The sequence below is a fragment of the Haliotis cracherodii genome, unplaced genomic scaffold (genome assembly GCF_022045235.1).
Source record: "Haliotis cracherodii isolate W230 unplaced genomic scaffold, xgHalCrac1.p SCAF_10, whole genome shotgun sequence".
Taxonomy (NCBI): Eukaryota; Metazoa; Mollusca; class Gastropoda; order Lepetellida; family Haliotidae; genus Haliotis; species Haliotis cracherodii.
Window position 1 is genome coordinate 17,433,563 of NW_027266265.1, and position 24,828 is coordinate 17,458,390.

The 24,828-nt window shown below is 38.3% G+C and overlaps 3 protein-coding genes across 8 annotated transcripts in view; 2 read left to right on the forward strand and 1 right to left on the reverse strand.

The window, feature by feature from the left end:
- Window positions 1-6,706, forward strand: part of LOC139454149 (anoctamin-10-like) — a 41,666-nt gene extending 34,960 nt beyond the window's left edge. For all 3 annotated transcript variants that reach the window (XM_071235676.1, XM_071235678.1, XM_071235677.1), the window contains one exon: window positions 892-6,706. In XM_071235676.1, the coding sequence (XP_071091777.1) occupies window positions 892-975 (84 nt within the window). In that variant the 3' untranslated portion in view covers window positions 976-6,706. The remainder of the gene's footprint in view (window positions 1-891) is intronic.
- LOC139454150 (zinc finger protein 888-like) overlaps window positions 1-24,828 on the reverse strand; it is a 31,133-nt gene that overhangs the window by 4,854 nt on the left and 1,451 nt on the right. Inside the window, exons 3-4 of one of the 4 annotated variants that reach the window (XR_011652442.1) lie at window positions 20,351-24,304; window positions 17,137-18,104 (exon numbers count right to left, since the gene is read on the reverse strand). Coding sequence is in view for 1 of the 4 variants with exons in the window: in XM_071235680.1 (XP_071091781.1) it covers window positions 22,596-24,304 (1,709 nt within the window). In the remaining 3 variants the exon portion in view is untranslated. Of the gene's footprint in view, window positions 1-17,136; window positions 18,125-19,128; window positions 24,305-24,828 lie in introns of those variants that run through there. The other 3 variants (XR_011652440.1, XR_011652441.1, XM_071235680.1) reach the window with 3 other exon arrangements.
- LOC139447567 (uncharacterized) lies at window positions 8,424-13,170 on the forward strand. Its single transcript, XM_071228973.1, has 3 exons — window positions 8,424-8,504; window positions 9,556-9,656; window positions 11,587-13,170. The coding sequence occupies exons 1-3, from the start codon at window positions 8,467-8,469 to the stop codon at window positions 12,354-12,356; spliced, it is 909 nt and encodes a 302-aa protein (XP_071085074.1). The 5' UTR covers window positions 8,424-8,466; the 3' UTR covers window positions 12,357-13,170.

Sequence of the window (24,828 nt, forward strand, 5' to 3'; positions counted from 1 at the left end):
ACTCCACAGTGACTCACTCTACAGGGTCTCACTCCACAGGGACTCACTCTACAGGGTCTCACTCCACAGGATCTCACTCTACAGACTCACTCCACAGGGTCTGACTCTACAGGGTCGCACTATACAAGGTCTCACTCCCCAGGATCTCACTACACAGGATCTCACTCTATAGGGTTTCACTCCACAAGGTCTCACTCTCTATAGGGTCTCACTCCACAGGATCTCACTCTACAGGGTCTCACTACACAGGATCTCACTCCACAGGATCTCACTCTACAGGGTCTCACTACACAAGGTCTCACTCCCCAGGATCTCACTCTATAGGGTTTCACTCCACAAGGTCTCACTCTTTATAGTGTCTCACTCCACAGGATCTCACTCTACAGGGTCTCACTACACAGGATCTCACTCCACAGGATCTCACTCTACAGGGTCTCACTACACAAGGTCTCACTCCCCAGGATCTCACTCTATAGGGTTTCACTCCACAAGGTCTCACTCTCTATAGTGTCTCACTCCACAGGATCTTACTCTACAGGGTCTCACAACATAGGATCTCACTCCACAGGGTCTCATGGGTTGTCACTACATAGGGTCTCATTCCACAGGGTCTCACACTACAGGTTCTAGTTACATGCAATTCTCCATAGGTCCTTCTTCACAGGGTCTCATTCCAAAGGTTCTCACTCCACAGGGTCTCACTACATAGTTTCTCATGCCACAGGGATTCATGACCAGCATATAATGTTGTATTTATATGTACAAAGATTTATGCCAGTCACATTGCAACTTATATTTTATAGAGCCGTTTCCAGGTGACTCAGCACATTTATATGGTAAACCTTGCTTAATAATACTTCTGTTTACCTCTCATATTGTTTGTGTTCACAGAGAATGGCAGCATCAACACGCACAAAGCAAATCCTGAAGAAAATGATCCAAACCCGGAAACCCATGACAACCGACATGAAGTAGACCGTCCTGCACAGGGGAGTCATTATCCAGGAAGACTGTGGTGGAAGCTCTGTCGTTATGTTCTACTTCTATCTTAAAGTATGGCCTGACCCAGGGCATTGATATGCATCAGTTTTCAACACCTTTCTTTTGGCTTTCATTGTTAAGTCAGTGGAGTAAATCTAAATACAATCCTTTCGGTTTTCAATTATATACTAAAATATAGCATAAGATGAGAGTAGCATACAGCTACTCGATCATAAGTCTGATATGTCAGTGCAAGGATTATATAGAAAAAGGTTGTCATTCACCAATCAGGTATTCATACCTACAGAGTCTGCCAAAAAATGGTTGCCCATCTGGTGGAGAAATATTCGGTTTTATTTTCCATCTCTTATTTTCTGCAAACTCATTTTGATAAAAATTATAAGCATTTGCATTAATGATCTGTGTGTGATGGTATATAAGACTTTGTTGTTGATTTTTTTATATTGTGATGACATTGATGTTTGAGTTTATTGGATTTCAGAGAAAACAACTCCATTTTCAAAGTACTTGTCTAAATAATGATACTATTAAGGCAAACAAATGAAGTGGTTTTTTTTACAGAAGCAAACCTTGAGTATTAACTGCCTCAGCGTGTGAGTAAATCATGTCCTAAATTTATGAAGGCAACAAAAATGTAATTGCATAATTTCTAAACTATAACACTGGTATTATAGTTATATATATAGTATACTAGTATAATAATGGTATTGACATAAAACTTCATGTATCCTTGAATGTTGACTGTAGCAAAACTAGTCGAAGCCTTCATCAAGAGTCTAGCACTCATGGTCTTCCTGTCACCATGTGCCTGACAGTGCAGAGACTATTCACCTAAACACTGCCATGATCAGTATCATGTGTTTGCATGAACCTCTGGTGTGTCAATCCAAGCATGTGTTAAAAGCTCAAAACCTTCCTGGGTACATATGATGACTACCTTAGATATTTGTTTGATGAGTGAAGATTAATTCATTTTAATACTAAATTTCTGTCATCATTTTATTGATCCATAACTTGTTGTTCAGAAAATAGTATTCCAAATTTAATTTGATAGTCTACATTTATAGCTGGGACAAATGATTGGTTTAACTGATTTGTTCTGGGATATTTTCCACATAATGAAGCCATATGCAGAATCAAACCTAGGTCCTCTGCTTGATGAACTGAACCACTAACCTCTGGACCACCCACTTACAACTTAGGTGAATGTGTTGAGTTATTTGTGTGTGAAGTATTGTGCAATACTCCTTTACTTTTATAAAGGACATATTTTTACTATTTCTGTAGTACATTTTAGTTACAGAACAATTTAGTGAATAGTTCATGTGTTAATAGAAGTTAAGTTGTTGATCTGAATATGCCACTGAACATATCATGTTGCTTATCTTTTCCTTTGAATGGAGTGTAGATTAAATACTTATACATCTGTCTTTTCCCCCCAAAGTCTCATCTCTTTGGGTCTCTGTGATAGTTTTGATCATGGGACATGAAAATATCTGTTGCTTTGATAGATGATTTAGATATTGATGAACTAAACCACTATTTTGGAGTAATCAAATTCTATGACACAACAGGATGTATGAAATATCGGGAAAATAAGAATGTGGCCTTTATTATTTCAATTCAGAACTGCCTGTTTAAGTTTGTTTTTGAGATTCAGAAATCAGATATGCTACTCTGTATGCTCTGTTCACTTGTAATAGAACTTATATTAAATTGGATTAACAACCAAAACAACGTCAGGATTAATAACAATATGAGTAATTTGCTTGATGAAATATCATTTTTGTCCCAAAATATTAAAGATAATTATTGTTGATATTTGTATTGATGTTGGTACTTATCATGTGAATTGTTTTCTTCACCTGTTTTATGCATTTCAGTATTTTTAATACTTTCCTATCTTTTCATAACATATCTAATGTACTTTTATCAGCAACTATATATTTTCAGGCTTTATTGGTTGTTGTTTTAGTGTGTGTTACAATTTGGTATAAATGTTAATGTTTCACAGAGGGATAGAATGAAAAGCTCATCTTTTAGTATTAATATTGGGATTTATGTCCCAATGGTGTGAAAATGCTCAACTTGGAATGAACAACATCCAAGGAAAACTCTCAGTACCCCAAAACTTTTAAGAAACTTATATATTATATACATGTATTCATGTATTCACATTCTTCATGTTTTAATTAGTGCTGTTACAGGAGCATTTTGCATAAATGTGGAATTCAAATGTAATGACATTTGACATTAAATATATCAGTAGAGACATGTGTTAAAGTGGTAGTCCTTATGACCTATATCCTTCAGTGGTAGAGGTAGTAGTTCAATTATCATCCTCATCACCAGTCTTCCAATATACAATACAATAACCTTTGTTATGGGTTTTGTTTCTCATGTTTGGGCTTTGTGAAAAATGAATTCAGCAACTTTCTTTCATTTCTAATATATGTTATGATGATTTCAAATGTAGAGTCGCTAGTCATTAAAGTAAATGTTTCGCGATCTGAAGAGTGGTTAGAGTTACCTGCCCTTGCTCTAGGAACTAGTAACTAGTTCTAGTCAGTTTTTGTATTCAGTGAGGAGGTCCACAAATCTGAACAGGTGACTGATTATTTTAGGTAAAAGTTTAATTTAGTTTCTTTTGTCCATAACTTTTTATTTCCATCCCTGAATATGTGATTGTTATAACAAAAATGATATATCCAGCTTTTTTATCGATAACATGTAGCTCTGACAATAGTGACCGATAGAGTCGGGTAGCCAAAGTATGTGGCAGCCTTCTAGTTGTCTATTAGACTTACATTATAACCTTTTGTGATGTCATATACCAAATAAAAAAACAAAAAGACATCCAGTGACACAGCTGGTCATTTGAACCAGTTTACCATTCTGGTGTCAGGTTAGGGAATGCTCAGTGTTCTTCTTCCGATTCCTTATACTTTTAAAACCACACAGCTTGACAGTTATACTGTACGCTAGTCCTTCAAAATTTAGTACTCATAGATTTCAGTGCAAGTTAAGATTTGTTTGATTGTTGTTTAATGCCGCCTCTGCAATATTCCAGCCATATGACTGTGGTCTGTAAATAATCGAGTCTGGAGCCAGACAGTCCAGTGATTGACATCATGAGCATCAATCCATGCAATTGGGATACAATGACACGCATCAACCAAGTCAACGAGCCTGACAACCCGATCCCGTTAGTCGCCTACTACGACAAGCATAGTCGCCATTTACAGCACGCATGGGTTGCTGAAGACCTATTCTACCCCGAATCTTCAAGGGTCGCAAGTTAAGAAAGATAACAGTAATTGATATATTTTAAATGTTTCGAGCTTTATGATATATATATATATATATATATATATAAGGAAAAGTATCATTTGTTATACTTTTTTGGACTGAGTAAAATTTTGTACGTATCGCAAGGGGTCAATAAGTGCAGATGATGATCTCTCAGCCTGACTTTGGAGAAACTGAGCCGGGAGTACAGGGGAATCCCAATGCGCAGATGTGCATGATAATTAATTAGGTAGCCAATCAGATTTCAGTATTTTATCTCGTGGTGTGATGCACATATATCATAAATAGAACTTGATACATGAATAGATTTTCAGAAAACATTCATGGTTGGCGTGAATCATGAGTTATACATATGCATTTTTGTAAAGTGTATGGGACTTAGGAGCATGTAGAGAATTAGGATACCTGACTCAACTAGGTATAGGTGTGTGCCACAGATATATACATGTATTAATATATTCCTATTTCTTGTGTTTAGTTGAGTGATGAGTCCTATGTATGCATGCTGTTTTTGGTGATAGGAATATACATGTATTTATTTCAAAAACTGACATTATAGGGTATGGGTTGAAGTATTGTGTATTGGGTCTTGTGTTTTCTCAGTTGTGTGGAGAATATTATGTAATCATAGTGTACAAATATATCAGCCATATTTTTCCACCTTGATGACATCTATGCCGAAGTCTAGAAAGTCTTTCATAACGTGTTGTTTACAAACATGTTTTGATCAGTGACATTGACCCTGAGAAGTTGTTAAGAATTGAATACACTCACTGAATGCCTATTGACATTGTCTTAAATCTAATGTTTCATCGGTAATACTCTGTGAAGCGAGAGTAATTATTGTTTTCATCAGAATATTTTCACCTGAACAAATTGTGCATAGAAAAGTTTAAACTGTGAGAACCTTGAGACAAGCTTAAACATCACAGCTCACATGGCAAAATTTTCAGATGACATTTTGAAGAACCAAAAATAACATTAGACTTTTTCTTTCTTGTTATCATCCTTACCTTCCAACCAGTATTGTCACAAAAATATGTTTATCATTGAAGACATAAAAATTCTCTCCTTGTTACCAGATTTTGATGAAAGCATATTGTAACAACAATGCACATACCGGTACTTTCCTGATGAAACATGTACCCTGTATGTGTGCTCCCGCTTTCCTCCATCGGTCAGTCAGTCCCAGTACTTCCTGGGTGTTAAGCAGCTTTTGTATGCTATTTTCTTTACAACTTATCACAAAAATGTTTAAATGTCTGATAACATTGAACATACATGTATTAATGTAAGGTTTACATCTTGTCTAACAGATAAATCTGACGAGATATAGGAGGCAATATGATGAACAAAAACATTGTTGGCAGGCTTGATGGAAAGTAAATTCTTAAAAATAGTTCTTTTAAATATCAGTAAAAAGAATACTATTAACAAAATAATGTCAACAAAGAGCTTTAAATTATCAAAGCATATTTAATATCTTTTACTTTTTCAGAATTTAGAAAAGATTTATCCATAAATAACAAAACTATATACCTGCCTAATTAAAGTAAAGATAAACAGTTACTGTTATGACAGTGGTTTCCAATTTTGTGTTAACTCTGCAATGATACTGATTGCATGACAACAGCTGCTTTACAGAATGTATATGGATGGAAGTTTTTCTTGTATCTTAATCTTTGAATTACTCACAACTAAAAGTGATTAATGATAATCTTATGAAGTGAAGTTAAAGTTATTTAATGAGAAGTGATAGGTCAGTCCACTCAAGCTGCTACTGTAAATTTAGAGACACAGGAAATTGTCTCTTTTCAATCTCATTGAAATCAGATCTTAGTGCTACTGTATAGCTGTAGGAAGCACAAAGATCTGATTTTAATGAGGTTTGTCTCTTTTGATCATATCATAAAAGCTGTCAATGTGGTTTTATGACAGTTTGATTATTTCATCTTTAGTGATAATCATGATTTGGCCATACTGCGGTCCTATTTCTGAGTGCCATTATACAGGATGAGTGAAATACTGATTTCCTTCACACTCTTTGTTATTAAGCATTATTATATATCCACAGTGGACATTTGTCTAGAGCCATGTGGCATTTTACATCTCAGGGTATGCTCACTAAATGCTGAGGAGATCAATTATGATGAGAACTGTGTTAGATGTTTTGTGACAACTGTTTGTTGAGATGCTCCATGTTGAGCTCAGTGCTGACCACTCCATGACATGTCAAGGTCATACCTCCATGGGGTCAAGATGAATTATTTTTGATACATCTCAAGATATGCTGGATGTGGTTATCCTGTCAGTAGGGATTAGAGTTGCTCATGTTGTTGACCCCATCTGTTTCTTTATTTTGAGGACTCTTCTTGATTCTTTTATTTGTACTAAATTTTATTCATATATCCTTTTAACATGTTTAACCATTGTTACCAGTATAATAAAATAATGAATCTTTGCAATAATTTGTTTGATTTTTCTTGTTAACATCAAAGTTGGTCGAGAGTACTTTCTGAATCAGCTTGTATTATTGGTGACTGTGCAAGGCAAGAAGACATTGTGATGGTGGAATATTCAGGGGATGAAGATAGTCCAGATGAACCTTTATGGACATGAATGAATGTCAGTGGTTGATCCAACATTGAATTTCTTTTATATGGGGTCCACACACCAAGGACACAATTCAGATCAAAACGTGATGGAGGGACGGAGGCCATCCCCTGTGCATCCACACGCACAGACAAACACTGTTACAATGTGAAAACGTTTGGCACTGACAAATGATAAAACATACAAAACAGATTTGATAACAAAATTATACTTCCAGATGGTTATGAAGTCCCTTTCACTTACAAACGGACCACAAGTCGGTTTAAGAGTATATTACACATAATAATGTGTGTGTGTGTGTGTATATATATATATATATATATATATATATATATATATATATATATATATGAAGTCCCTTTCACTTACAAACGGACCACAAGTCGGTTTAAGAGTATATTACACATAATAATGTGTGTGTGTGTGTGTATATATATATATATATATATATATATATAATTAACCAAATCTATGCCCTGAAGTGTGCACAAGGGTGAGACCAACATTGCTTAACTTCACCGGATTTTTTACCTGTGCGCTGTGCACAGAACCACGTGCTTCATACTAACATATGATCTAGATGGTTTTGCTGCAATGAGTTTCAACTCATGAATGTGATCATGCATGGTAATTCACAATCAGAAGAGACAAGCAGACACTTAAGAGATTGTCGACCACAGCTGAGCCCTGTTAAGTGGTATTCTGGATGCTACAGTGCAGTAGGCTGAATGCCATGAAATATTAATCTGGTACACACATGCCAATCTTTCAGTGTCAAAATAGATTTTTCGCCTTTTTATCTTGCAAAGAGAGACAAATCACTAAAATATTTAGCCCTAAGCTTATGATCATGCATGGTCATGCCTTCTATGTGAAATCCCACTCTATTTACTTGTACCATGTCAATGTATGACACAATATACACTCAGTAACAAAAGTTTAGCAACACCCAAATCTTGAGCATTATTTGAAAATGAGAACATATGTGTAAGAATAGGTTAATGACAATATAGTACAAAAGGAATCACCTGTTGAACCACATGCCTTAACTTAAACTTAAGATTTGAAAATTTTTGCTTACATTCAAATTGCAATGATAACATTAAAATATTGATGTACTGAATTACAATAATTTTTAAAATCTTTTAAAATATTTATAATTAAAAATATGCATGACTTATTTTTGATAGTTGACAACATTTGGTCCCTTTCTGTCATGCCTTTGGAACAGGTCACAATTATTCAGAAAACATATAGCAAAAATATAGCAAAATGAAAATAGTTTTGGCAGTTCAAATTCATTTGTTCATCAAGATTGTATCAAACATTTAATCATTCATAATCTACATCTTTAAAATTGGTCCAATACATTGCCCCAGCTGTCAGAATGCATTCAATAACTTAAGTTACACACCATGAAGTACCAGCCATTGAGTGGCTTGCCACTGGCAGGAGAGTTACCTCCCTTGGATTGACAGTGCATGTCAACAAAACACATGCCGTTGAAGATTTGCTGTACATATATTCAGTAGCTGTGACAACATGTCTCCATACAGAGGAGCCCTGAGACGTTTAATGAGGTTGTCAACTTGTTGTAGGATAGAAGTCAATCACATATACATGTATTGCATTAGAATTTAGATACAGATATCAACATGACCTGACTGTCCCTTGGCTGGTCATAATACATGCATGTATATATTCTCTTCCTACAAGGGAAATAAGTTGATCCAAATGTTATTTTCAAACACCTAGGCCAGAGATCTATGTGGCTGTTGAGATTCAAGTTTAGATCTAAATAGGTCCCCAGTAACAAAATCCATGTTTGTCACAAATTGTAATTTGTAATCACCTAGGCTAGATTGGTTGGTTGGTTTGTTGTTTAACGCTGCACTCAGCAATATTCTAGCTATATGACAGCAGTCTATAAATAATCGCATCTGGAGCAGACAATCTGGTGATTGAGATCATGAGCATCGATCCACGCAATTGGGATCGATGACATGCATCAACCAAGTCAGCGAGCCTGACCACCCGATCCTCTTAGTCGCCTCATACGACAGGCATAGTCGCCTTTTATGGCAAGCTTGGGTTGCTGAAGACCTAGGCTAGAGACCTACGTAGGGGTGGGGATTCAGGTTTGGAATAGGTCCCAAGTAGTCTAATCCATGCCTGTTACAAGAGTTGACTAGACAAGGATCCGACAGTTACAATATGTGACGTGAACGTCATGGATCATTGCTCGTGATACGGACAGCTGTTTGGCCTGGCCAAGATGGGAATATTTTGTAGTGGGTTCTAATGTGATAAAGTCGGAATACTGCTGACTGGCGTTAAACATCATATTTTCTCCCTTACATATAATTACATACACAGGTGGACACCTTGTATTGATATATCCAACTTGTGCACAGATTATTTCTGACTAGTCAGCAGTTATTATGCAGCATAGCTATATTTTGGGGAAAATAACTAGTCCTTCAATATTTCCTAACTCAGAAATATGTTAGTTTCATTGCGTATAGGCCTGATGTTATTTTTGAGATTTTGGTACTGTTGTATTCATCAAGACATTGGTAACAAAATGGTGTTTTATGTTCTGTGTTAATCTATGTTTACTCTGTATGACAGGGCATACCCGACACTCAACTTGAGGATTGATGTAAACGCCTCCCAACACGAGGCTGACGTGGTGCTGCCAGGTCTTCGTTATGAAGACATTGATTATACAGGTCAGCTTCACTTTACTTCACTTTTGCCAGAAAAGCTTAAAAACCAAAATGTAGATATTGAGATAAACAAATTGCCATAAAAATGTTTATTACCCATAGGGTTAGAAATAACATATGTGCACAAGTGCAAATATCACTTCACGTGCACCACTGTATTGCTTACATCATCTGGACAGCGTCACACTAGAAACGGCGTCATAGCTGCAGATTGTTGACATCATTCAAAAGTTGTGATTTTCTAGGACAGCGGACGTGAACAGTGCATTTTTCAAAAAGGGGGATCAACAAGTTTAAGAAATAATGGGCAATAAAGAAAATATTACTGTTGTATGTGTATTTTACGAAACTCGTGTAAGCATTCATGTATTACCCTCAAATTCTCTCAGGAAATACAAGAATTCAGACACTTGTTTCGGAAAATCAGGAAGACACACATGCTGGTATAATATATCCAGCAACATTCCTGTCATAACGTGGTTTGGGGCCACCAAGAATGAGATTCAAAGACTGTATTACTGTCATAGGGAGTTTAGCTAAGCTATGTTCAGTGTTAACATGGTTAAAGGCCAAAGGAAACTCTGGTTTTATGACCTTGACCCTCTTTGTCAGTCTAAGAAATGCTTGATTATTTCTAGTTGAAAATGTGGGTAAAAAGCTCTGGTGAACATATCATAGAAATTAATTCAGTTGGTTCAGTACACAAAGCACACTGACCTTAACAATGACCATTCCAGGGACCTTGACCTTCAATGAAGGTCACACAAGACCTTATCAATGTCCCAAGCTGAAGATGATGTGTATCATATTTCATCCTACTGAACAGTGAACACTTCTTGAGTTAATGTCAACATAATACATGTTTAGGTACATAACCTTCATGTTTTCAACAAGAAATATTGTCGTAAGAGGCGACTAGGTGGTCAGGCTCGCTGACTTGATTGATGCATGTCACTGATCCCAATTGCGTGGATCGATACTCATGATATTAATCACTGGTTCGTCTGGTCCAGAGTCGATTATTTACAGACCGTAGTGATATAGCTGGAATATGACTGAGTGCGGCTTTAAACAACAAACCAACTAACTAGAAATAATTAAGCATGTGTTTAACTAAAGTAGAGGGTCAAACGTCATTATACCAGAAGTACATGCAACTTTCTTATTGAAGTAGCTAGAGGCTAGAGGCTAGGCAAGTTGTCTTGCATTGGACATGTGTTTTCCCATACCAGAAGTGATGGTATTTGACATGAGTGAGTGAGTATGGTTTTACGCCGCTTTTAGCAATATTCCAGCAATATCACGGCAGGGGACACAAGAAATGGGCTTCACACATTGTACCCATGTCGGGAATTGAACCCGGGTCTTCGGCGTGACGAGTGAATGCTTTAACCAGTAGGCTACCCGACCGCCCCTATTTGACATGAAGTGACACAGTGGAATTGCCTTGAGGTTCATTATGCCAGCTAGAGGCAAGGCATTTTAATCTGGTAATAACGTAATTGTATCACACTGGATTTTATGTGTTGGTATGTAATGAATTCTGGGGACTTCATGATGGGCCTGCTTCTCTTTTTGCTTGCTTGCAAACACGTTTCTAGTTTAAAACTATAAGCATGTAAAGTATATACATTTTCAGAACTAAGGGATTAAATTTTGTCAAAGTCTGTGTATCAAGGACAAGAGAATGAACTCTAGATTTATTATGCTAGATCTGATTGATTTGGCAAAATGTGAATGTACATTTCAGTATCATATTAGTTATTGATTTCTTGTAAATGGTGAAGAACCACAAACGTGAACATCGGTAGAGAAAGACAAAGGGTATACATTTGGGATTTGTTTTCTTTCATTTTTCATGTAAATAATGTCATCAGATCCGTGGTCCAGCAAATATTAAAGAAAATTTTTATTTTCTCCCATGATTCCTCAGGGCAGCCTGACGTCTGGAGGATCTATGATATGATGGGAAGAGTGGAGTTTGCAGCTTTCTTCCAAGACTACTCTTTCGTGGACTTCACCTCTCTCTACAAGAAGGGAATCGGTGCCTTTGCTAAGGCTGTTAGTGTCGAGATAAAGAAAGGCTTTTACAATACAACAACACCCAAAGCTCCACTGCATGTGCAGCTGAAACTCGACCACATAGGGGAGACAACTTTCACCATCAAATCTTCACTATCAACTGGCGGAAAACACTTACCATCGGTAAACATACAGAGTCTTTACACACTGCAGCATGTCGAGAGCAAATTGGTTGAGAAGATACCCGACTGGTGGAAAGTCAAATTTGCACCTCATGTTGCAGCTGATGCTCAGAAACTCATCATCTATCCCCCCATGGATATTCCGAAAAAGGTGTTCACCCACTCTCTCACTGTACCGCGGATAGACACAGATATTCACACACGGACACGATGTTCATCGTATGCCAAGTATTTCATGGATAATGCCAGCATCGCTTCACACAGAGGCTTTTATCCTAACATGTCAACATCTTTTCATGAACTGCTTGTCAAGAAAATGAAAATGGTGTATTTTTCAGCCAGCAGCTGGGGTGACATGTTGACGGCGGAAACGTGGGAGGATGAGGATGTTCCACGGACATTACACTGTAATGTCATCAAGCAGGGTCATCACATCTGGTACGGGTCAATGGTGTTTCATTCAGAACCTTCCCGCCTCTCTGAACCAGGTTCTACGTAACTCGGAAAGAAAGGGAAATTGATGGTTTGATCATGAATTTCCATTCCAACAGTTCTTATACGAGTACCAGTACAACTAGTGAAGAACTAGTGAAGAAGTGAACTTATCAGTACAATCAAATTTAGAAAAGTGAAGTCTCTTCCAGTAAAACTTCCGATTTTAGAGTGTAAAGGTTTTTTTTATTATTATTCAGTTTTGGGATAAAAGAATAAACGGCAATGGTCAAGATAAAATAAAATTCCCAAAAAATATTTAAGTTCCCTAAGTATGTTTAGGAGGATGAAATAAGAATGTTGAAATGTAGGATGTGTGCTGTAAGAGTGTCTTTGTGAATGACAAGTTAATGAGATCCTTTTCCATCAATTAACTTACATTTTAGGTCATAATAATTTGTTTCATCCCCACCTGCCTCAGACTGAAACTCAAGACACAGATTAAACAGCGTTTTCTTCTTTGTTTACTTGATGACATACACCACATGCAAACGGTCATGCTTCCTGTTGACAGTTAATGTACACAGATGACTTGAACAGTTTGCTAAAAAAAATTAAGTTTAATAAATCTCCCATTCAGCATTCATGAAGTTTTGTGGTGACAGGCTTGGGCTTACTTTATCCTCAGTTGACTAGAACTATTGGTGATGAATTTGTATGCATAACTAGTGAAGAAGTGAACTTATCAGTACTGGTGATGAATTTGTATGCATAACTAGTGAAGAAGTGAACTTATCAGTACTGGTGATGAATTTGTATGCATAACTAGTGAAGAAGTGAACTTATCAGTACTGGTGATGAATCTGTGTGCATAACTAGTGAAGAAGTGAACTTATCAGTACTGGTGATGAATCTGTTTGCATAACTAGTGAAGAAGTGAACTTATCAGTACTGGTGATGAATCTGTTTGCATAACTAGTGAAGAAGTGAACTTATCAGTACTGGTGATGAATCTGTGTGCATAACTAGTGAAGAAGTGAACTTATCAGTACTGGTGATGAATCTGTGTGCATAACTAGTGAAGAAGTGAACTTATCAGTACTGGTGATGAATCTGTGTGCATAACTAGTGAAGAAGTGAACTTATCAGTACTGGTGATGAATCTGTGTGCATAACTAGTGAAGATGTGAACTTATCAGTACTGGTGATGAATCTGTGTGCATAACTAGTGAAGAAGGGAACTTATCAGTACTGGTGATGAATCTGTGTGCATAACTAGTGAAGAAGTGAACTTATCAGTACTGGTGATGAATCTGTGTGCATAACTAGTGAAGATGTGAACTTATCAGTACTGGTGATGAATCTGTGTGCATAACTAGTGAAGAAGGGAACTTATCAGTACTGGTGATGAATCTGTGTGCATAACTAGTGAAGAAGTGAACTTATCAGTACTGGTGATGAATCTGTGTGCATAACTAGTGAAGATGTGAACTTATCAGTACTGGTGATGAATCTGTGTGCATAACTAGTGAAGAAGTGAACTTATCAGTACTGGTGATGAATCTGTGTGCATAACTAGTGAAGAAGGGAACTTATCAGTACTGGTGATGAATCTGCAGGTTAATCTTGTGTTTGTGCATCCTCTGTATCTCCAGGGCTGGCATTTCGGTAAACCAACAATAACCCCTGGATCCATCCCCATGGTTCTCGCGATCTCAAATTACCTGCCTTGAATTTCATTAGCCAGTTTGAATTGCTACGCTACTCAGTCTAATGGACCAATCAGAATGTGAGTTACAAACCAGCCTCAATGTTGGGATGGCGACATCAACAACATGGCGCCCAGTCCCATTGATTACGACAGAGTTTGCGAGAAATTCAATTTTGAAAAACTGACCGACACGTAATAGAAAGCCCTAAAAAATCTTTTTGACGAAAAGGATGTCTTCATGTACATTAAACTGATGTTTGCTTTGGTTTCTAGGCACTATGAGTTACGTCTCTTACCCATTTTCTTTTTCTTATCTTGACGTTTGATTGGTCTGTGAAGTGCTAATGAAAATCAAGGGCGGGTAATTTGAAATTGAGAGAACCATGGGAATGGATCCTGTGGTTAGTGTAGGTTAAGCAAAATGCAAGCCCTGGACATACAGACGATGGTGTTTGTGAATCTCAGATTGTATTTCATTCCTTGTAGCATGTTGATGGGGAACAGGTGATCATGTAAAGATACATGCTGGATTGTTTTGTCTATTATTTCCTCATTTATAGAGCGTTTGTTTTCTTTGGAACAACTGGCAGCTACCAAATGACAAATGGGGGCACGGGTGGCCCAGTCATTTAAGGAGCCGCGATTCGCTGTGCAGAGTTGCGTCCCTTGGGCACGCTAGAAACCTATGATTGTGGGTTTGAATCCCAGTTCGCCCTGAATATGTTTCTGATCTGTCAGCACTATACCTGTGCTCGTGGGTTTCACCGAAGTGGTAAACGTCGGAGAACTGCATCACTTTGGGCTTACCTCCCACATTAAGCTGACACACCACGATATAACTGAAATACTGTTAAAAGGGGCGTTAAACCTACCACACTCACTCATGTCAAATGGTCATGTTATGTGCAACCAATATTTTATGAAAGCTTCAATGAGTTTTTATGACTTGAGATTATTTAAACTTTATGCATAGGTCTGTGGAAGAATATAATATTATATTATTAATTTTCTTTTCTTTTCTTGATACTTTTCTTTCCAATCATCCAGATATTTATTTTATCGGTAGATACAAGGTGAGGTGAAATGGGGTTTAACTTTACGTCCATTGCACTTATATAGCTCTGCCTCTGTGTGCGTGCGTGCGTGCGTGCATACTTGTACTAGTCTCGACTAATGCCGATTTATAGTGCTAGCCCACTGAGATACCATGCCGCAATTAAACATGAATACCCCACTCAAACATAGTATACCAACTCAAAGCCAACCAGTCCTTGTTTTAGCCCCTTTTTTAACAACAAGTACCATCTTTTAACATCTTTTGGTATGACACGGCCGAGGATCGAACCCCGGACCTTCCGCTCTCTGGCCGGACGCTCTACCACTAGATCACGGAGGGCGTCCTGTAGATACAAGCTGTAGTTGTAGTGTCTGGGTCAACCTACTGCTAAACACACACAACAAAATAGATCTACCGGGTAACCATGGTAGACCTAAATACATTTTTAGGTCCATGATCAGACTCATTATATGCAGGAGAGGCATAGACATTCCATATATATAGTGCTAGCCCACTGATTGTGTATATAATTATATATATAAAATGATAAAAACAGGAAAACTTGGATTTCTGCATGGAAACTAAATTATGGCCAGTGAGAAATTGTAATAAATGACTTCATAGATGAAAAATTCTTTTGTTTCAAAGTATCACTGAATGGAATGCCGAGCCATGAGTAACAAAACCATAAAACTCCAAGAAACTCTGAGACTCAAATATGTAGTTCCATACCTTTATTCAATCTAGAGAAGTATTCAAAGTGGCATTTGTAGTATTCACAGGTCACAGTGGAAATACCTAACAACGAACATCCATTACTTAAATTATGTACGCCATTATTCAAAATATTTTTTGTTTTTGTAATAAGGAGTCACAGTTTATATATGTGATATCAAGCATCCATTTCTTAAATTGTAACCTATTATTCAAAATATTTGTTGTAATAACAAGTCACAGTGATATCAAACATCCATTACGTTAATGGTATAATTATCTACTGAAGTCAAATGATGTAATCTTCATGATAGCAACTGACAAGGCACCGATTAGTATCTTAGTGAAACATTGTGAGACTTGTCTGCAGACATATTTGTATTTTGTTAAAGCCACGCTCAGCAATATTCCAGCTACTTTTACAGAGCAATAGTACTGAGACTGACATTGTGAGCAGCTAGCAAAGTTGTCAGGGAACAAAGACATAATAGATCATTCTCTCTTAGAACCATCGGAAGAAAAAATCAATCAATTATTCCAGTCATATATGCCACAAAGCAACCTTAATGTTAAGTTGATCACAACTCCCCTTAACAGACATATAATCATCGTAGCGCTGAGATTGCTTTGTGGCCCTGTACTAAATCAGTTATTTCATTACTTTTTGCTGCTCTGGGATCTAAGGTAACATTTACATGCACAACAGGAATGTTTTGAAGATAATACACTAGGATTTTTGAAGTGTCTACTATGTTTTCCAATATCATCTATTTACTGGAATATTTTAGCCTGTTTGTCATTTTTGTTGATAAATAAATTATTAAAAACAGAAATGTGTTTGATCATGTTCTTTATTCCTCCAAATCAGGAGATTCACATGTAAGCTGTGTATACATGGTATACAGTGCGTTGGTATGTATAGTTTTACACCGCTCTCAGCAATATTGAAGCCATATCACACACAGCTTCATACACTGTAGGAAATCGAACATGTCTTGAGCGTGAGAAACCAACAGTTTACCTACTGTTCTCCAGGCAACATATTTCAGATGTCATGATCTATTAGACTAACATCTAGTCTCTGAAATGAACATATCGTACAGAAAGAAAATAGCTGTCAAATTATCTTTAATAAATTTAATAATAATAATAATAATTTAATAAAAAGGAGCCCAGAGACTCTCTTCAATTCCTGATACTGCAGAAATCTAGACTTGCCAAACATTATAGACTTGCATGGGCTGTACATGTATTTGATATATTTGTATCAGGGTCAGTAAGACAGACTCATGATCTATGGGAATAGCTACTTGTCAACAGCTTTATCCAATACATGGAAAACATGTACCGGTATTTAAAGCACCACTTTCAACATAATTCCATACAAATTAGCCATTTTCAAATATAATCCTGAATTATTTTTCTGATAAATGCATTTGTTGTTGCTCAGCTAATGACATGTTTTGTACCAGTTCTAAAGCAATAGGTTGTTTTATGACCTTATCAACTGCTGCTTATTTTTTGCATCACATGATTGACCCAGTTTTTGCAACTAGTTCCAGTAACACATAGAGGAAGTATATTGCTGAAATGTTAACACTCAGCAGTTTTGTTGGTAGAACTGGAGAAAATGTGCCCTGGCCTCATTCCACAAAGAATCTTAGTGCTTTGGTCATCGTAATTCCCCTACTTTAATGATAGTCGTTATGCTAAGATTGCTTTGTTGAACGGGGCCCAGGTGTCTTGCTATCACATATATTCCCAGTACCTAGTTCATGTGGGAAAGAGAAACAATGTCCTTTGTGGAAGAAACTAATTTTGACAATGAAGTCTTTTATTGCAACAACTCATATTTCTGATCTCTGACTGTCCCTGATCACGCTGATACCAGTACAAGTATTGTACAAAGTATTTACACATGTTGAAATAGAAGCAAAGAAGTTCATTGGGGAAAAGTATAATTTCTGACTGTCGCTGACAATGGTAATAATATGAAACCTATTCCAACAACAAATTCAGATAAGCCACTGCTCTGAGTGAGTATGGTTTTACGCCGCTTTTAGCAATATTCCAGCAATATCACGGCGGGGGAAACCAGAAACTGGCTTCACACATTATACCCATGTCAGGAATCGAACCTGGGTCTTTGGAGTGACGAGCGAATGCTTTAACAACTAGGCTACCCGAACGCACCTTCCACTGCTGAGAGGTCATCTCCTTGATCACTTGTAGCACATCCAGCACCATGCAGTCACTACCGAGTCAATGAACGAATCTCTGGCCTTAATGAACTCTATGATACGCCTTGACAGCCTGATCAGCAGCTTGGGACGCTGCATGGACAGATCATCACCTGTACACCCATCATACATCAGGCTGTACCCATTATATTTCTAATATTAAAATAGCTTGACTGGTGTATTTAACATATAAATATCTGTACACATGTAGAATACTAGTCATACATCAGTACACACGTGTATCATACATCAGTACACGTGTATCATACAAGACTCATACAGGTACATCAGTACACACGTGTATCATACATCAGTACACGTGTATCATACAAGACTCATACCGGTACATCAGTACACACGTGTATCATACATCAGTACACGTGTATCATACAAGACTCATACCGGTACATCAGTACACATGTGTATCATTCAAGTCATACAACAGTCAAACATCAGTACACATGTGACAAGACAGTTATACATCAGTATTGACAGTTATTAACATTAACAGAATGACGTGTGACTATGAAGTTGTATATTGCACATTCCCTGAGTTCTAGCTGTCATTCTTGAAACTGTTGTCTCTCTCTCAGCAGCTGGGTTGACTGTCAGCATCTTTCAATTATATTTAGGACATCCAACACTCCTGCAAGCTGTGTCATAATTGTTACAATTGGGTGAGTGAGTGAGTATGGTTTTATGCCGCTTTTAGCGATATTCCAGCAATATCATGGCAGGGGACACCAGAAATTGGCTTCACACATTGTACCCATGTCAGGAATCGAACTTCTTTTTGGCGTGACAAGCGAACGCTTTAACCACATGGCTACCCGACTGTCCCATATCAATGTTATTGCCTGTTAGTACCTTCGAGAACCTCTTCTGGTAGTTATTACATACTAATTCACATATGATAGGGATAATCTGAGTGTCCGGGGATACATGTACGTTGTTTTCTCCCGACTTCCGAGATTGGGCTAGCACAGTATCCCAATCAGTAGTGTATAAAAGTTCTCAAATTTTTAGTCAGACCACCGGACTATGCAACATTCTAAACACAAACACCTGCTGTTTTATGCAAGATCTATTCTGATACTGCGGAAATCTTCTGCGGCACGTTTTTAAGCCCCCTCGTTATTTAGTCCATGTGCTTAAAATTGGAAAAACAAAACGCTTTTAAGCCCATGGGCTTAAATTAATTTGATATATTGATTGATCTCCCTTACCACGCTTCTATATGGCCAGTCTGCATCAATATTAAACCTTAAGCGCTGTTAGAAGTTTCCACATACTCAGGTGGACATTAAAACGCATAGGGCTGACATGCATACTGTGATATTGGTTTGTTGTTACTTTTTTGACAGCCGTCATTTCAAGTTTGAATGTGTTCTTGATTCACAATTTTCAAGTTGAAAAAGAAAATCATGTGTTATGATAAAGTATTTCCATTTGTGAGTATTGTTTCATTAAACTTGGGATATTCATTCTTCCTATCATGTCTATTTTCTTTCATATTTAAGCCCTGCGCTTAAGTTTGGATTAAATGTTACCAATTTAAAACAGACAAAATCCGTAATTAAGCCCAGGGCTTAAAAACATGCAGTCCTGGAAAAACTCTTCCTATTCATACGCCCAGATACTCCCCCTAAGATACACTCAGAATATCTCTATCAAATGTTGAGTAGTATATATATCATTATCTACAGGGACAAACACATCAATACATAAATAAAGGAAAGTAACCCTGCTATTGATAAATGTTCCTTACACATGTGTACATCCCAACAATTTCATCAATAACTCACACACAAGTCACCAACAATGAGTGAGTGAGTGAGTGAGTGAGTGAGTGAGTGAGTGAGTTGGGTCTTACTTCACTTTGTGTTTCGTACTTCAATTATGGTTATACCACCATGTTTAAGCTTACTGCTAAACAAACTTCAGAAAAATCATGGCCTGACATTTGAACCTGTCGAACGGCATGAACTGTGCGATAATGGCAGCAGGGTACTAGGGTTTTCCTCATTTAGGCTTTGACATTTCTATTATACTACTCAAAGTTTGCTAAGGATCAAGTTTTGACGGTATAAAAAATCATCCAATGAATAAAGATTGAAATATCCCGGTAAACAATGATAGGGTAACCCATACAGGACCTCAGCTTCATGATGAGAGGAGAGAGGCATGCCGTCATGGGCACGATGTGCACGAGGTGCTTTAAAACCTGTGTTTGGCAGCGTTCCCGTTTACCGGTTATTACCAGTTTTTTACCGGTAAAATAAGGCTTGGACTGGTAATTCATGTGACTACCAGTCCCTGTGGACTGGCAAATGAAGTACCTTATAAATCTTTGTTGTTGAACAAAACATCGGTGATATTCAAGTCGGCTTGTCTGTTACCATCAGGCTTTCCCCATCTATTTCTAGGTTAGATATCCATTTGTAGTGACTTGTCTCAAACTATATAAAAAAAGAAGAGAAAATTGTGACTGTAAATTTTGTGTGGATGGCGTATAGATCTAAATAAGTTACTTCAGAGATGACATCTTTGCGCTGAACATGATGTTGAAAGAATTCAAACCAAATAATTTTCATACGTTTTTTTATTTGTTGAAAGTTGGGACTGGCAAAAATTAGGGGGGACTGGTAATTTTTAGAGATGCCCGTCCACAAGGACTGAGCACAACATTTGCTACTGAGGACTGCAACAACTCAAGCACTCATGTCCCCTCAGCATCAAAGACGTGATTTGACGACCGAAGAATTAGCCAGATGCATAGGCATGCTTGAAACTTGGTCAATACAACGTCACAATGTAAACATCTTTGGTGTCAGCAAGGCGTGGAATCGATACCAGAAGTGTGGAACAGCTACCCAGTGACAGGCATGTGTTCAACAGTGTTCCACCACACAGTAGGAAGACAGGTCCTTCCTGATTGCAGCGAGATGTCATCACTTAGTGACTGACACCACACTCAGAAATGACCTGCAGAAAGCCAGTGGCATTAACGTTTCAACTCAGACAGTGCATAATCATCTCTGTGAGGCTGGTCTCCGGTCACGGAGGGCATTCATTCGCATCCCTCTGACCCGCCATCACAGGCAGGCACGTTTGGATTGGGCTGAAGATCATGTCAGACCAGAACTGGGCTCCAGTAATACTGTCTAGACTTCACAGATCATTGTGCCCGAGTGTGGCTTAGACAAGGAGAAAGATTTCAAGATTCCAACATAGCTGAACATGACCGCTAAGGAGGGTTGGTTTAGTTGGTTTGTTGTTTAACACTGACTCAGAATTATTCCAGCTATATGACGGCGGTCTTTAAATAATCAAGTCTGGACCAATCCAGACAATCCAGTGATTAATATTATGAGCATCGGTCCATGCAATTGGGATTGATGACTTGCATCAACCAAGTCAGCGAGCCTGACCATCTGATCCTGTTAGTTGCCTTTTACGACACAAGCATAGTCACCTTTTACGGCAAGCATTAGTTTCTGAAGACCTATTCTACCCCGGAATCTTCACAGGTCCACTAACGAGGGGGCTCCACCAAGATTTGTTGTGGAATCAGTAGAGCTGCAAGAACCAATCTCCATGTCTTACAGCTGGGCACGATGACAGGTGTGCGCTACAGGGATGTCATTCTCGATGTGCACGTGAGACCGTATGCTAGTAAATCGGACCGGACTTCAACCTCATGGATGATAACGCACGACCTCATCGTGCCAGGGTCATTGATGCCTAGGCTAGACAGTGTCCAGGCTGTGATCGCATCTAGTGGATTACATGCAAGTTACCGAAAGTAGTTTTTAGGGACAATGAATTTGTTTTTATGACTTTTTGATGTTTTAGTTTTGGTCAGATTCTCTCATTTTGATGGGTGATCTGACAGATTGTTTGTTGGCATTGTGTGGCACATGACAACGGACCTATGTTCATTAAACATGTCTTAAATAAATAAAAATATTGTCTTTGGCTATGTCAATAGATGCACACAATTTGATGTATTACATTATAAAGTGGTAATCCTCAGCAAACTTTGAGTAACATACTTCAAAGGACGATATGATTAATATGTACATGATTGAAGCCAGATAGTTTATCCTTAGCAATTAATTCACGAATGTGAAAAGCTAGTGCACGTGTCGAGGTGTCGTGGCACATTGACCAATACACATAGATCATGAAATCCATGTGCACTGCATCACACTCCTCCAGGCTTCTGTACAATGGAACTACATTCCCCCAGAACACCTACTATCCAAAAGCAGGTTTTCACACATTATTCTCAAGTTTGTTTAGCAGTTATGTGGGACAAAAGCTCAAAGTGACGTAGATCACAGCCATAAACAACTCTAATGACACCCACAAGCATGGTCATGATGGTACGGTACAGACACACCAAGGATCATATCAGGGCACATCTGGGATTAGAACCCTTGATCAGCAGATCCTGGCACCTACCAGTTTCATTCTTCTATATGCTTTAGTCCCGACTCCATTGGATACACTGTACCCAAGTCCTTTATCATGACTTAACTGTGGTTTAGTAGCAAAGCAAACACCTAAATATGAGTGGCATTAACTGGGATCATGAGAATCAATGGTAGCTACATGAAGTATGGCCTGGGCATCCCCTAGTTGGGAGTCTTCTTCAAGAAGTGTGTGGTAAGTTACATTCATAGTTATATCAGCTACTTCATAGTTAATTGTATTCCCTTCGCTGTCTGTGGCAATCACCAACTGCCCGTTCTGCAGAGCACTTTGCAGCTGATCACGACTCATATCTGAATTGACTATTAGGTTTACAGTGTCAGGAATGTCTGAGATGGTGGTCTCTTTCTCTTCTTTCTTTTCCTCCTCAACGATGGTGACATTTGTGGTGTTGGTGATGCCATGCATCTTGCTCTGATGTCTCTGGAGGTGGTGCTTGTGACGGAAGACGTAGCCACACACGCTACAGCGGAACTTGCCCTCTGTTGTGTGGGCGTTGTAGTGAGCAAGACACATCACCTCTGTCCTAAACCGCCACGTACAGCCAGGGAATGTGCATGGGAATGGACGATCAGGATCGTGGACTAGCTTGTGCTTCTTCAACGTTGACTTATCTGCGTAAGCAAACCCACATACATCGCATATAACACTGCCGTCATTATGCAGCTGACGATGAGCATGAATTACCGCATTAACAGAAGATGAGAAGTTGCACTGGCTACATTTATACACCCTTGTCTTGTGAGTTCGATAATGAGTTTTCAGATAGCTACGAGTCTTGAATGCCTTCCCACACTCATCACACAGATACTTCTTGTCAGATTTATGAACCAACATGTGTTTGCGTAGATATCGTAATCTGTTGAACTCCTTGCCACACTTACTACAACAGTACTGGCCAGGCAAGTCCTGCTTCTCAACACTTCGAATCCTGCACTCAACAGATTTGGTTTTCTTCTGTTTCAAGTTTGCAATATAATCCGACATTTTCATGATGCTCTGATCGCCTTGGTCACTCTGGGATTCGAGTGGCTTGATCTGAATGTTCTGATGTATTGACATCATGTCTCTATGCATTTGTTTCATATGCGTACACATTGAATTCCTCCAATAGCTCTGAAACTCACAATGTAAGCACTTAAATCTGTCTTTACTGTACTTGAACGAATTCCCATTGATCATGTTTTTCAGGAGTACAAAATGGAAGTCTTCAGCGTCATTGAAACATTGTAAAGATTGTCGAGTACCAGCCCAAGTCTTTTCGGGACTGGCGGTTGAGTCTGTGTCTTTGTTAGATTCAGAACAATTCCCCTCAATTTCACACTTCTCTTCATCAACATCCATCTTGTCAACATCCCTGTCAGTCTGCATTTCATCAACTTTGTTGTCAATATCATTCTGAAGGTTGTCATTTTCAACATTCTCCCTACCACTCACATCCAAGTGGTTACTCTCAGCAATGTCTTTTTCATCCAAACTACAGTCATTTTCTTCTTGTTCATGGCCGGCCTTCTCTTCATCGTCTTCCCCTGCTCTTGTGATAACAACATGGATGGTTTTAGTTACACTGTTGTCATCAGAGGTGGGTTGGGAATCGCCACAGTTCAAACTGAATTGTCTCTCGGGGGAATCAGGCTCAACTAGCTTCGATCTTTGTCTACCTGCAGATTTTGGTGAAGATGGTTTGCTAATAAAGCTGAGTCTGTGTTTCTTCTTGTAATGTTCACGTAGCGTGGACTGACGGGAGTAGGCGGTCCCACACAGCTCACAGCTGACCCCACTCTGTGGACCTGCATCTGCAACAACACATTGGTAACAACAATCTCACTAACTTCAAATCCTTTACTCCCATATGATGCCTCTGCAAGGAGATCTGACAAACTCTCTATAGGAGCATCTCTACGCAGATCTGAAACATGCTCTATAGGAGGTCACATCATGCAAACCCTGAACTCTGACCCCCCCAATCTAAATAAAGGATCAACTGGTTATTGAGCTAATTACATGTCAGCTTTCTAAAACAACTCGGTTTCATTTCGTTACCATCTTGATTTGGAAACGTCTGATGTAACCATGTTAACCAAAGAAACCCACATAGAACATGACTATTCCCTCTATGGTACATCTTTTTGGGTGTAGTGGCCATGACGCTCATAAATGGCAAGGTGTAAAAAATATCCACAACATATGTTGTGTAGTTTTATTAATTTCCTTTTGTGACTCCAAACCACTCACTACACCCTGCTTTATAGAACATGAGAGAACAAGAACATGAAGAGTAAAAAAAGATTCTTTACCATGGTGGAGTAACACAATATGC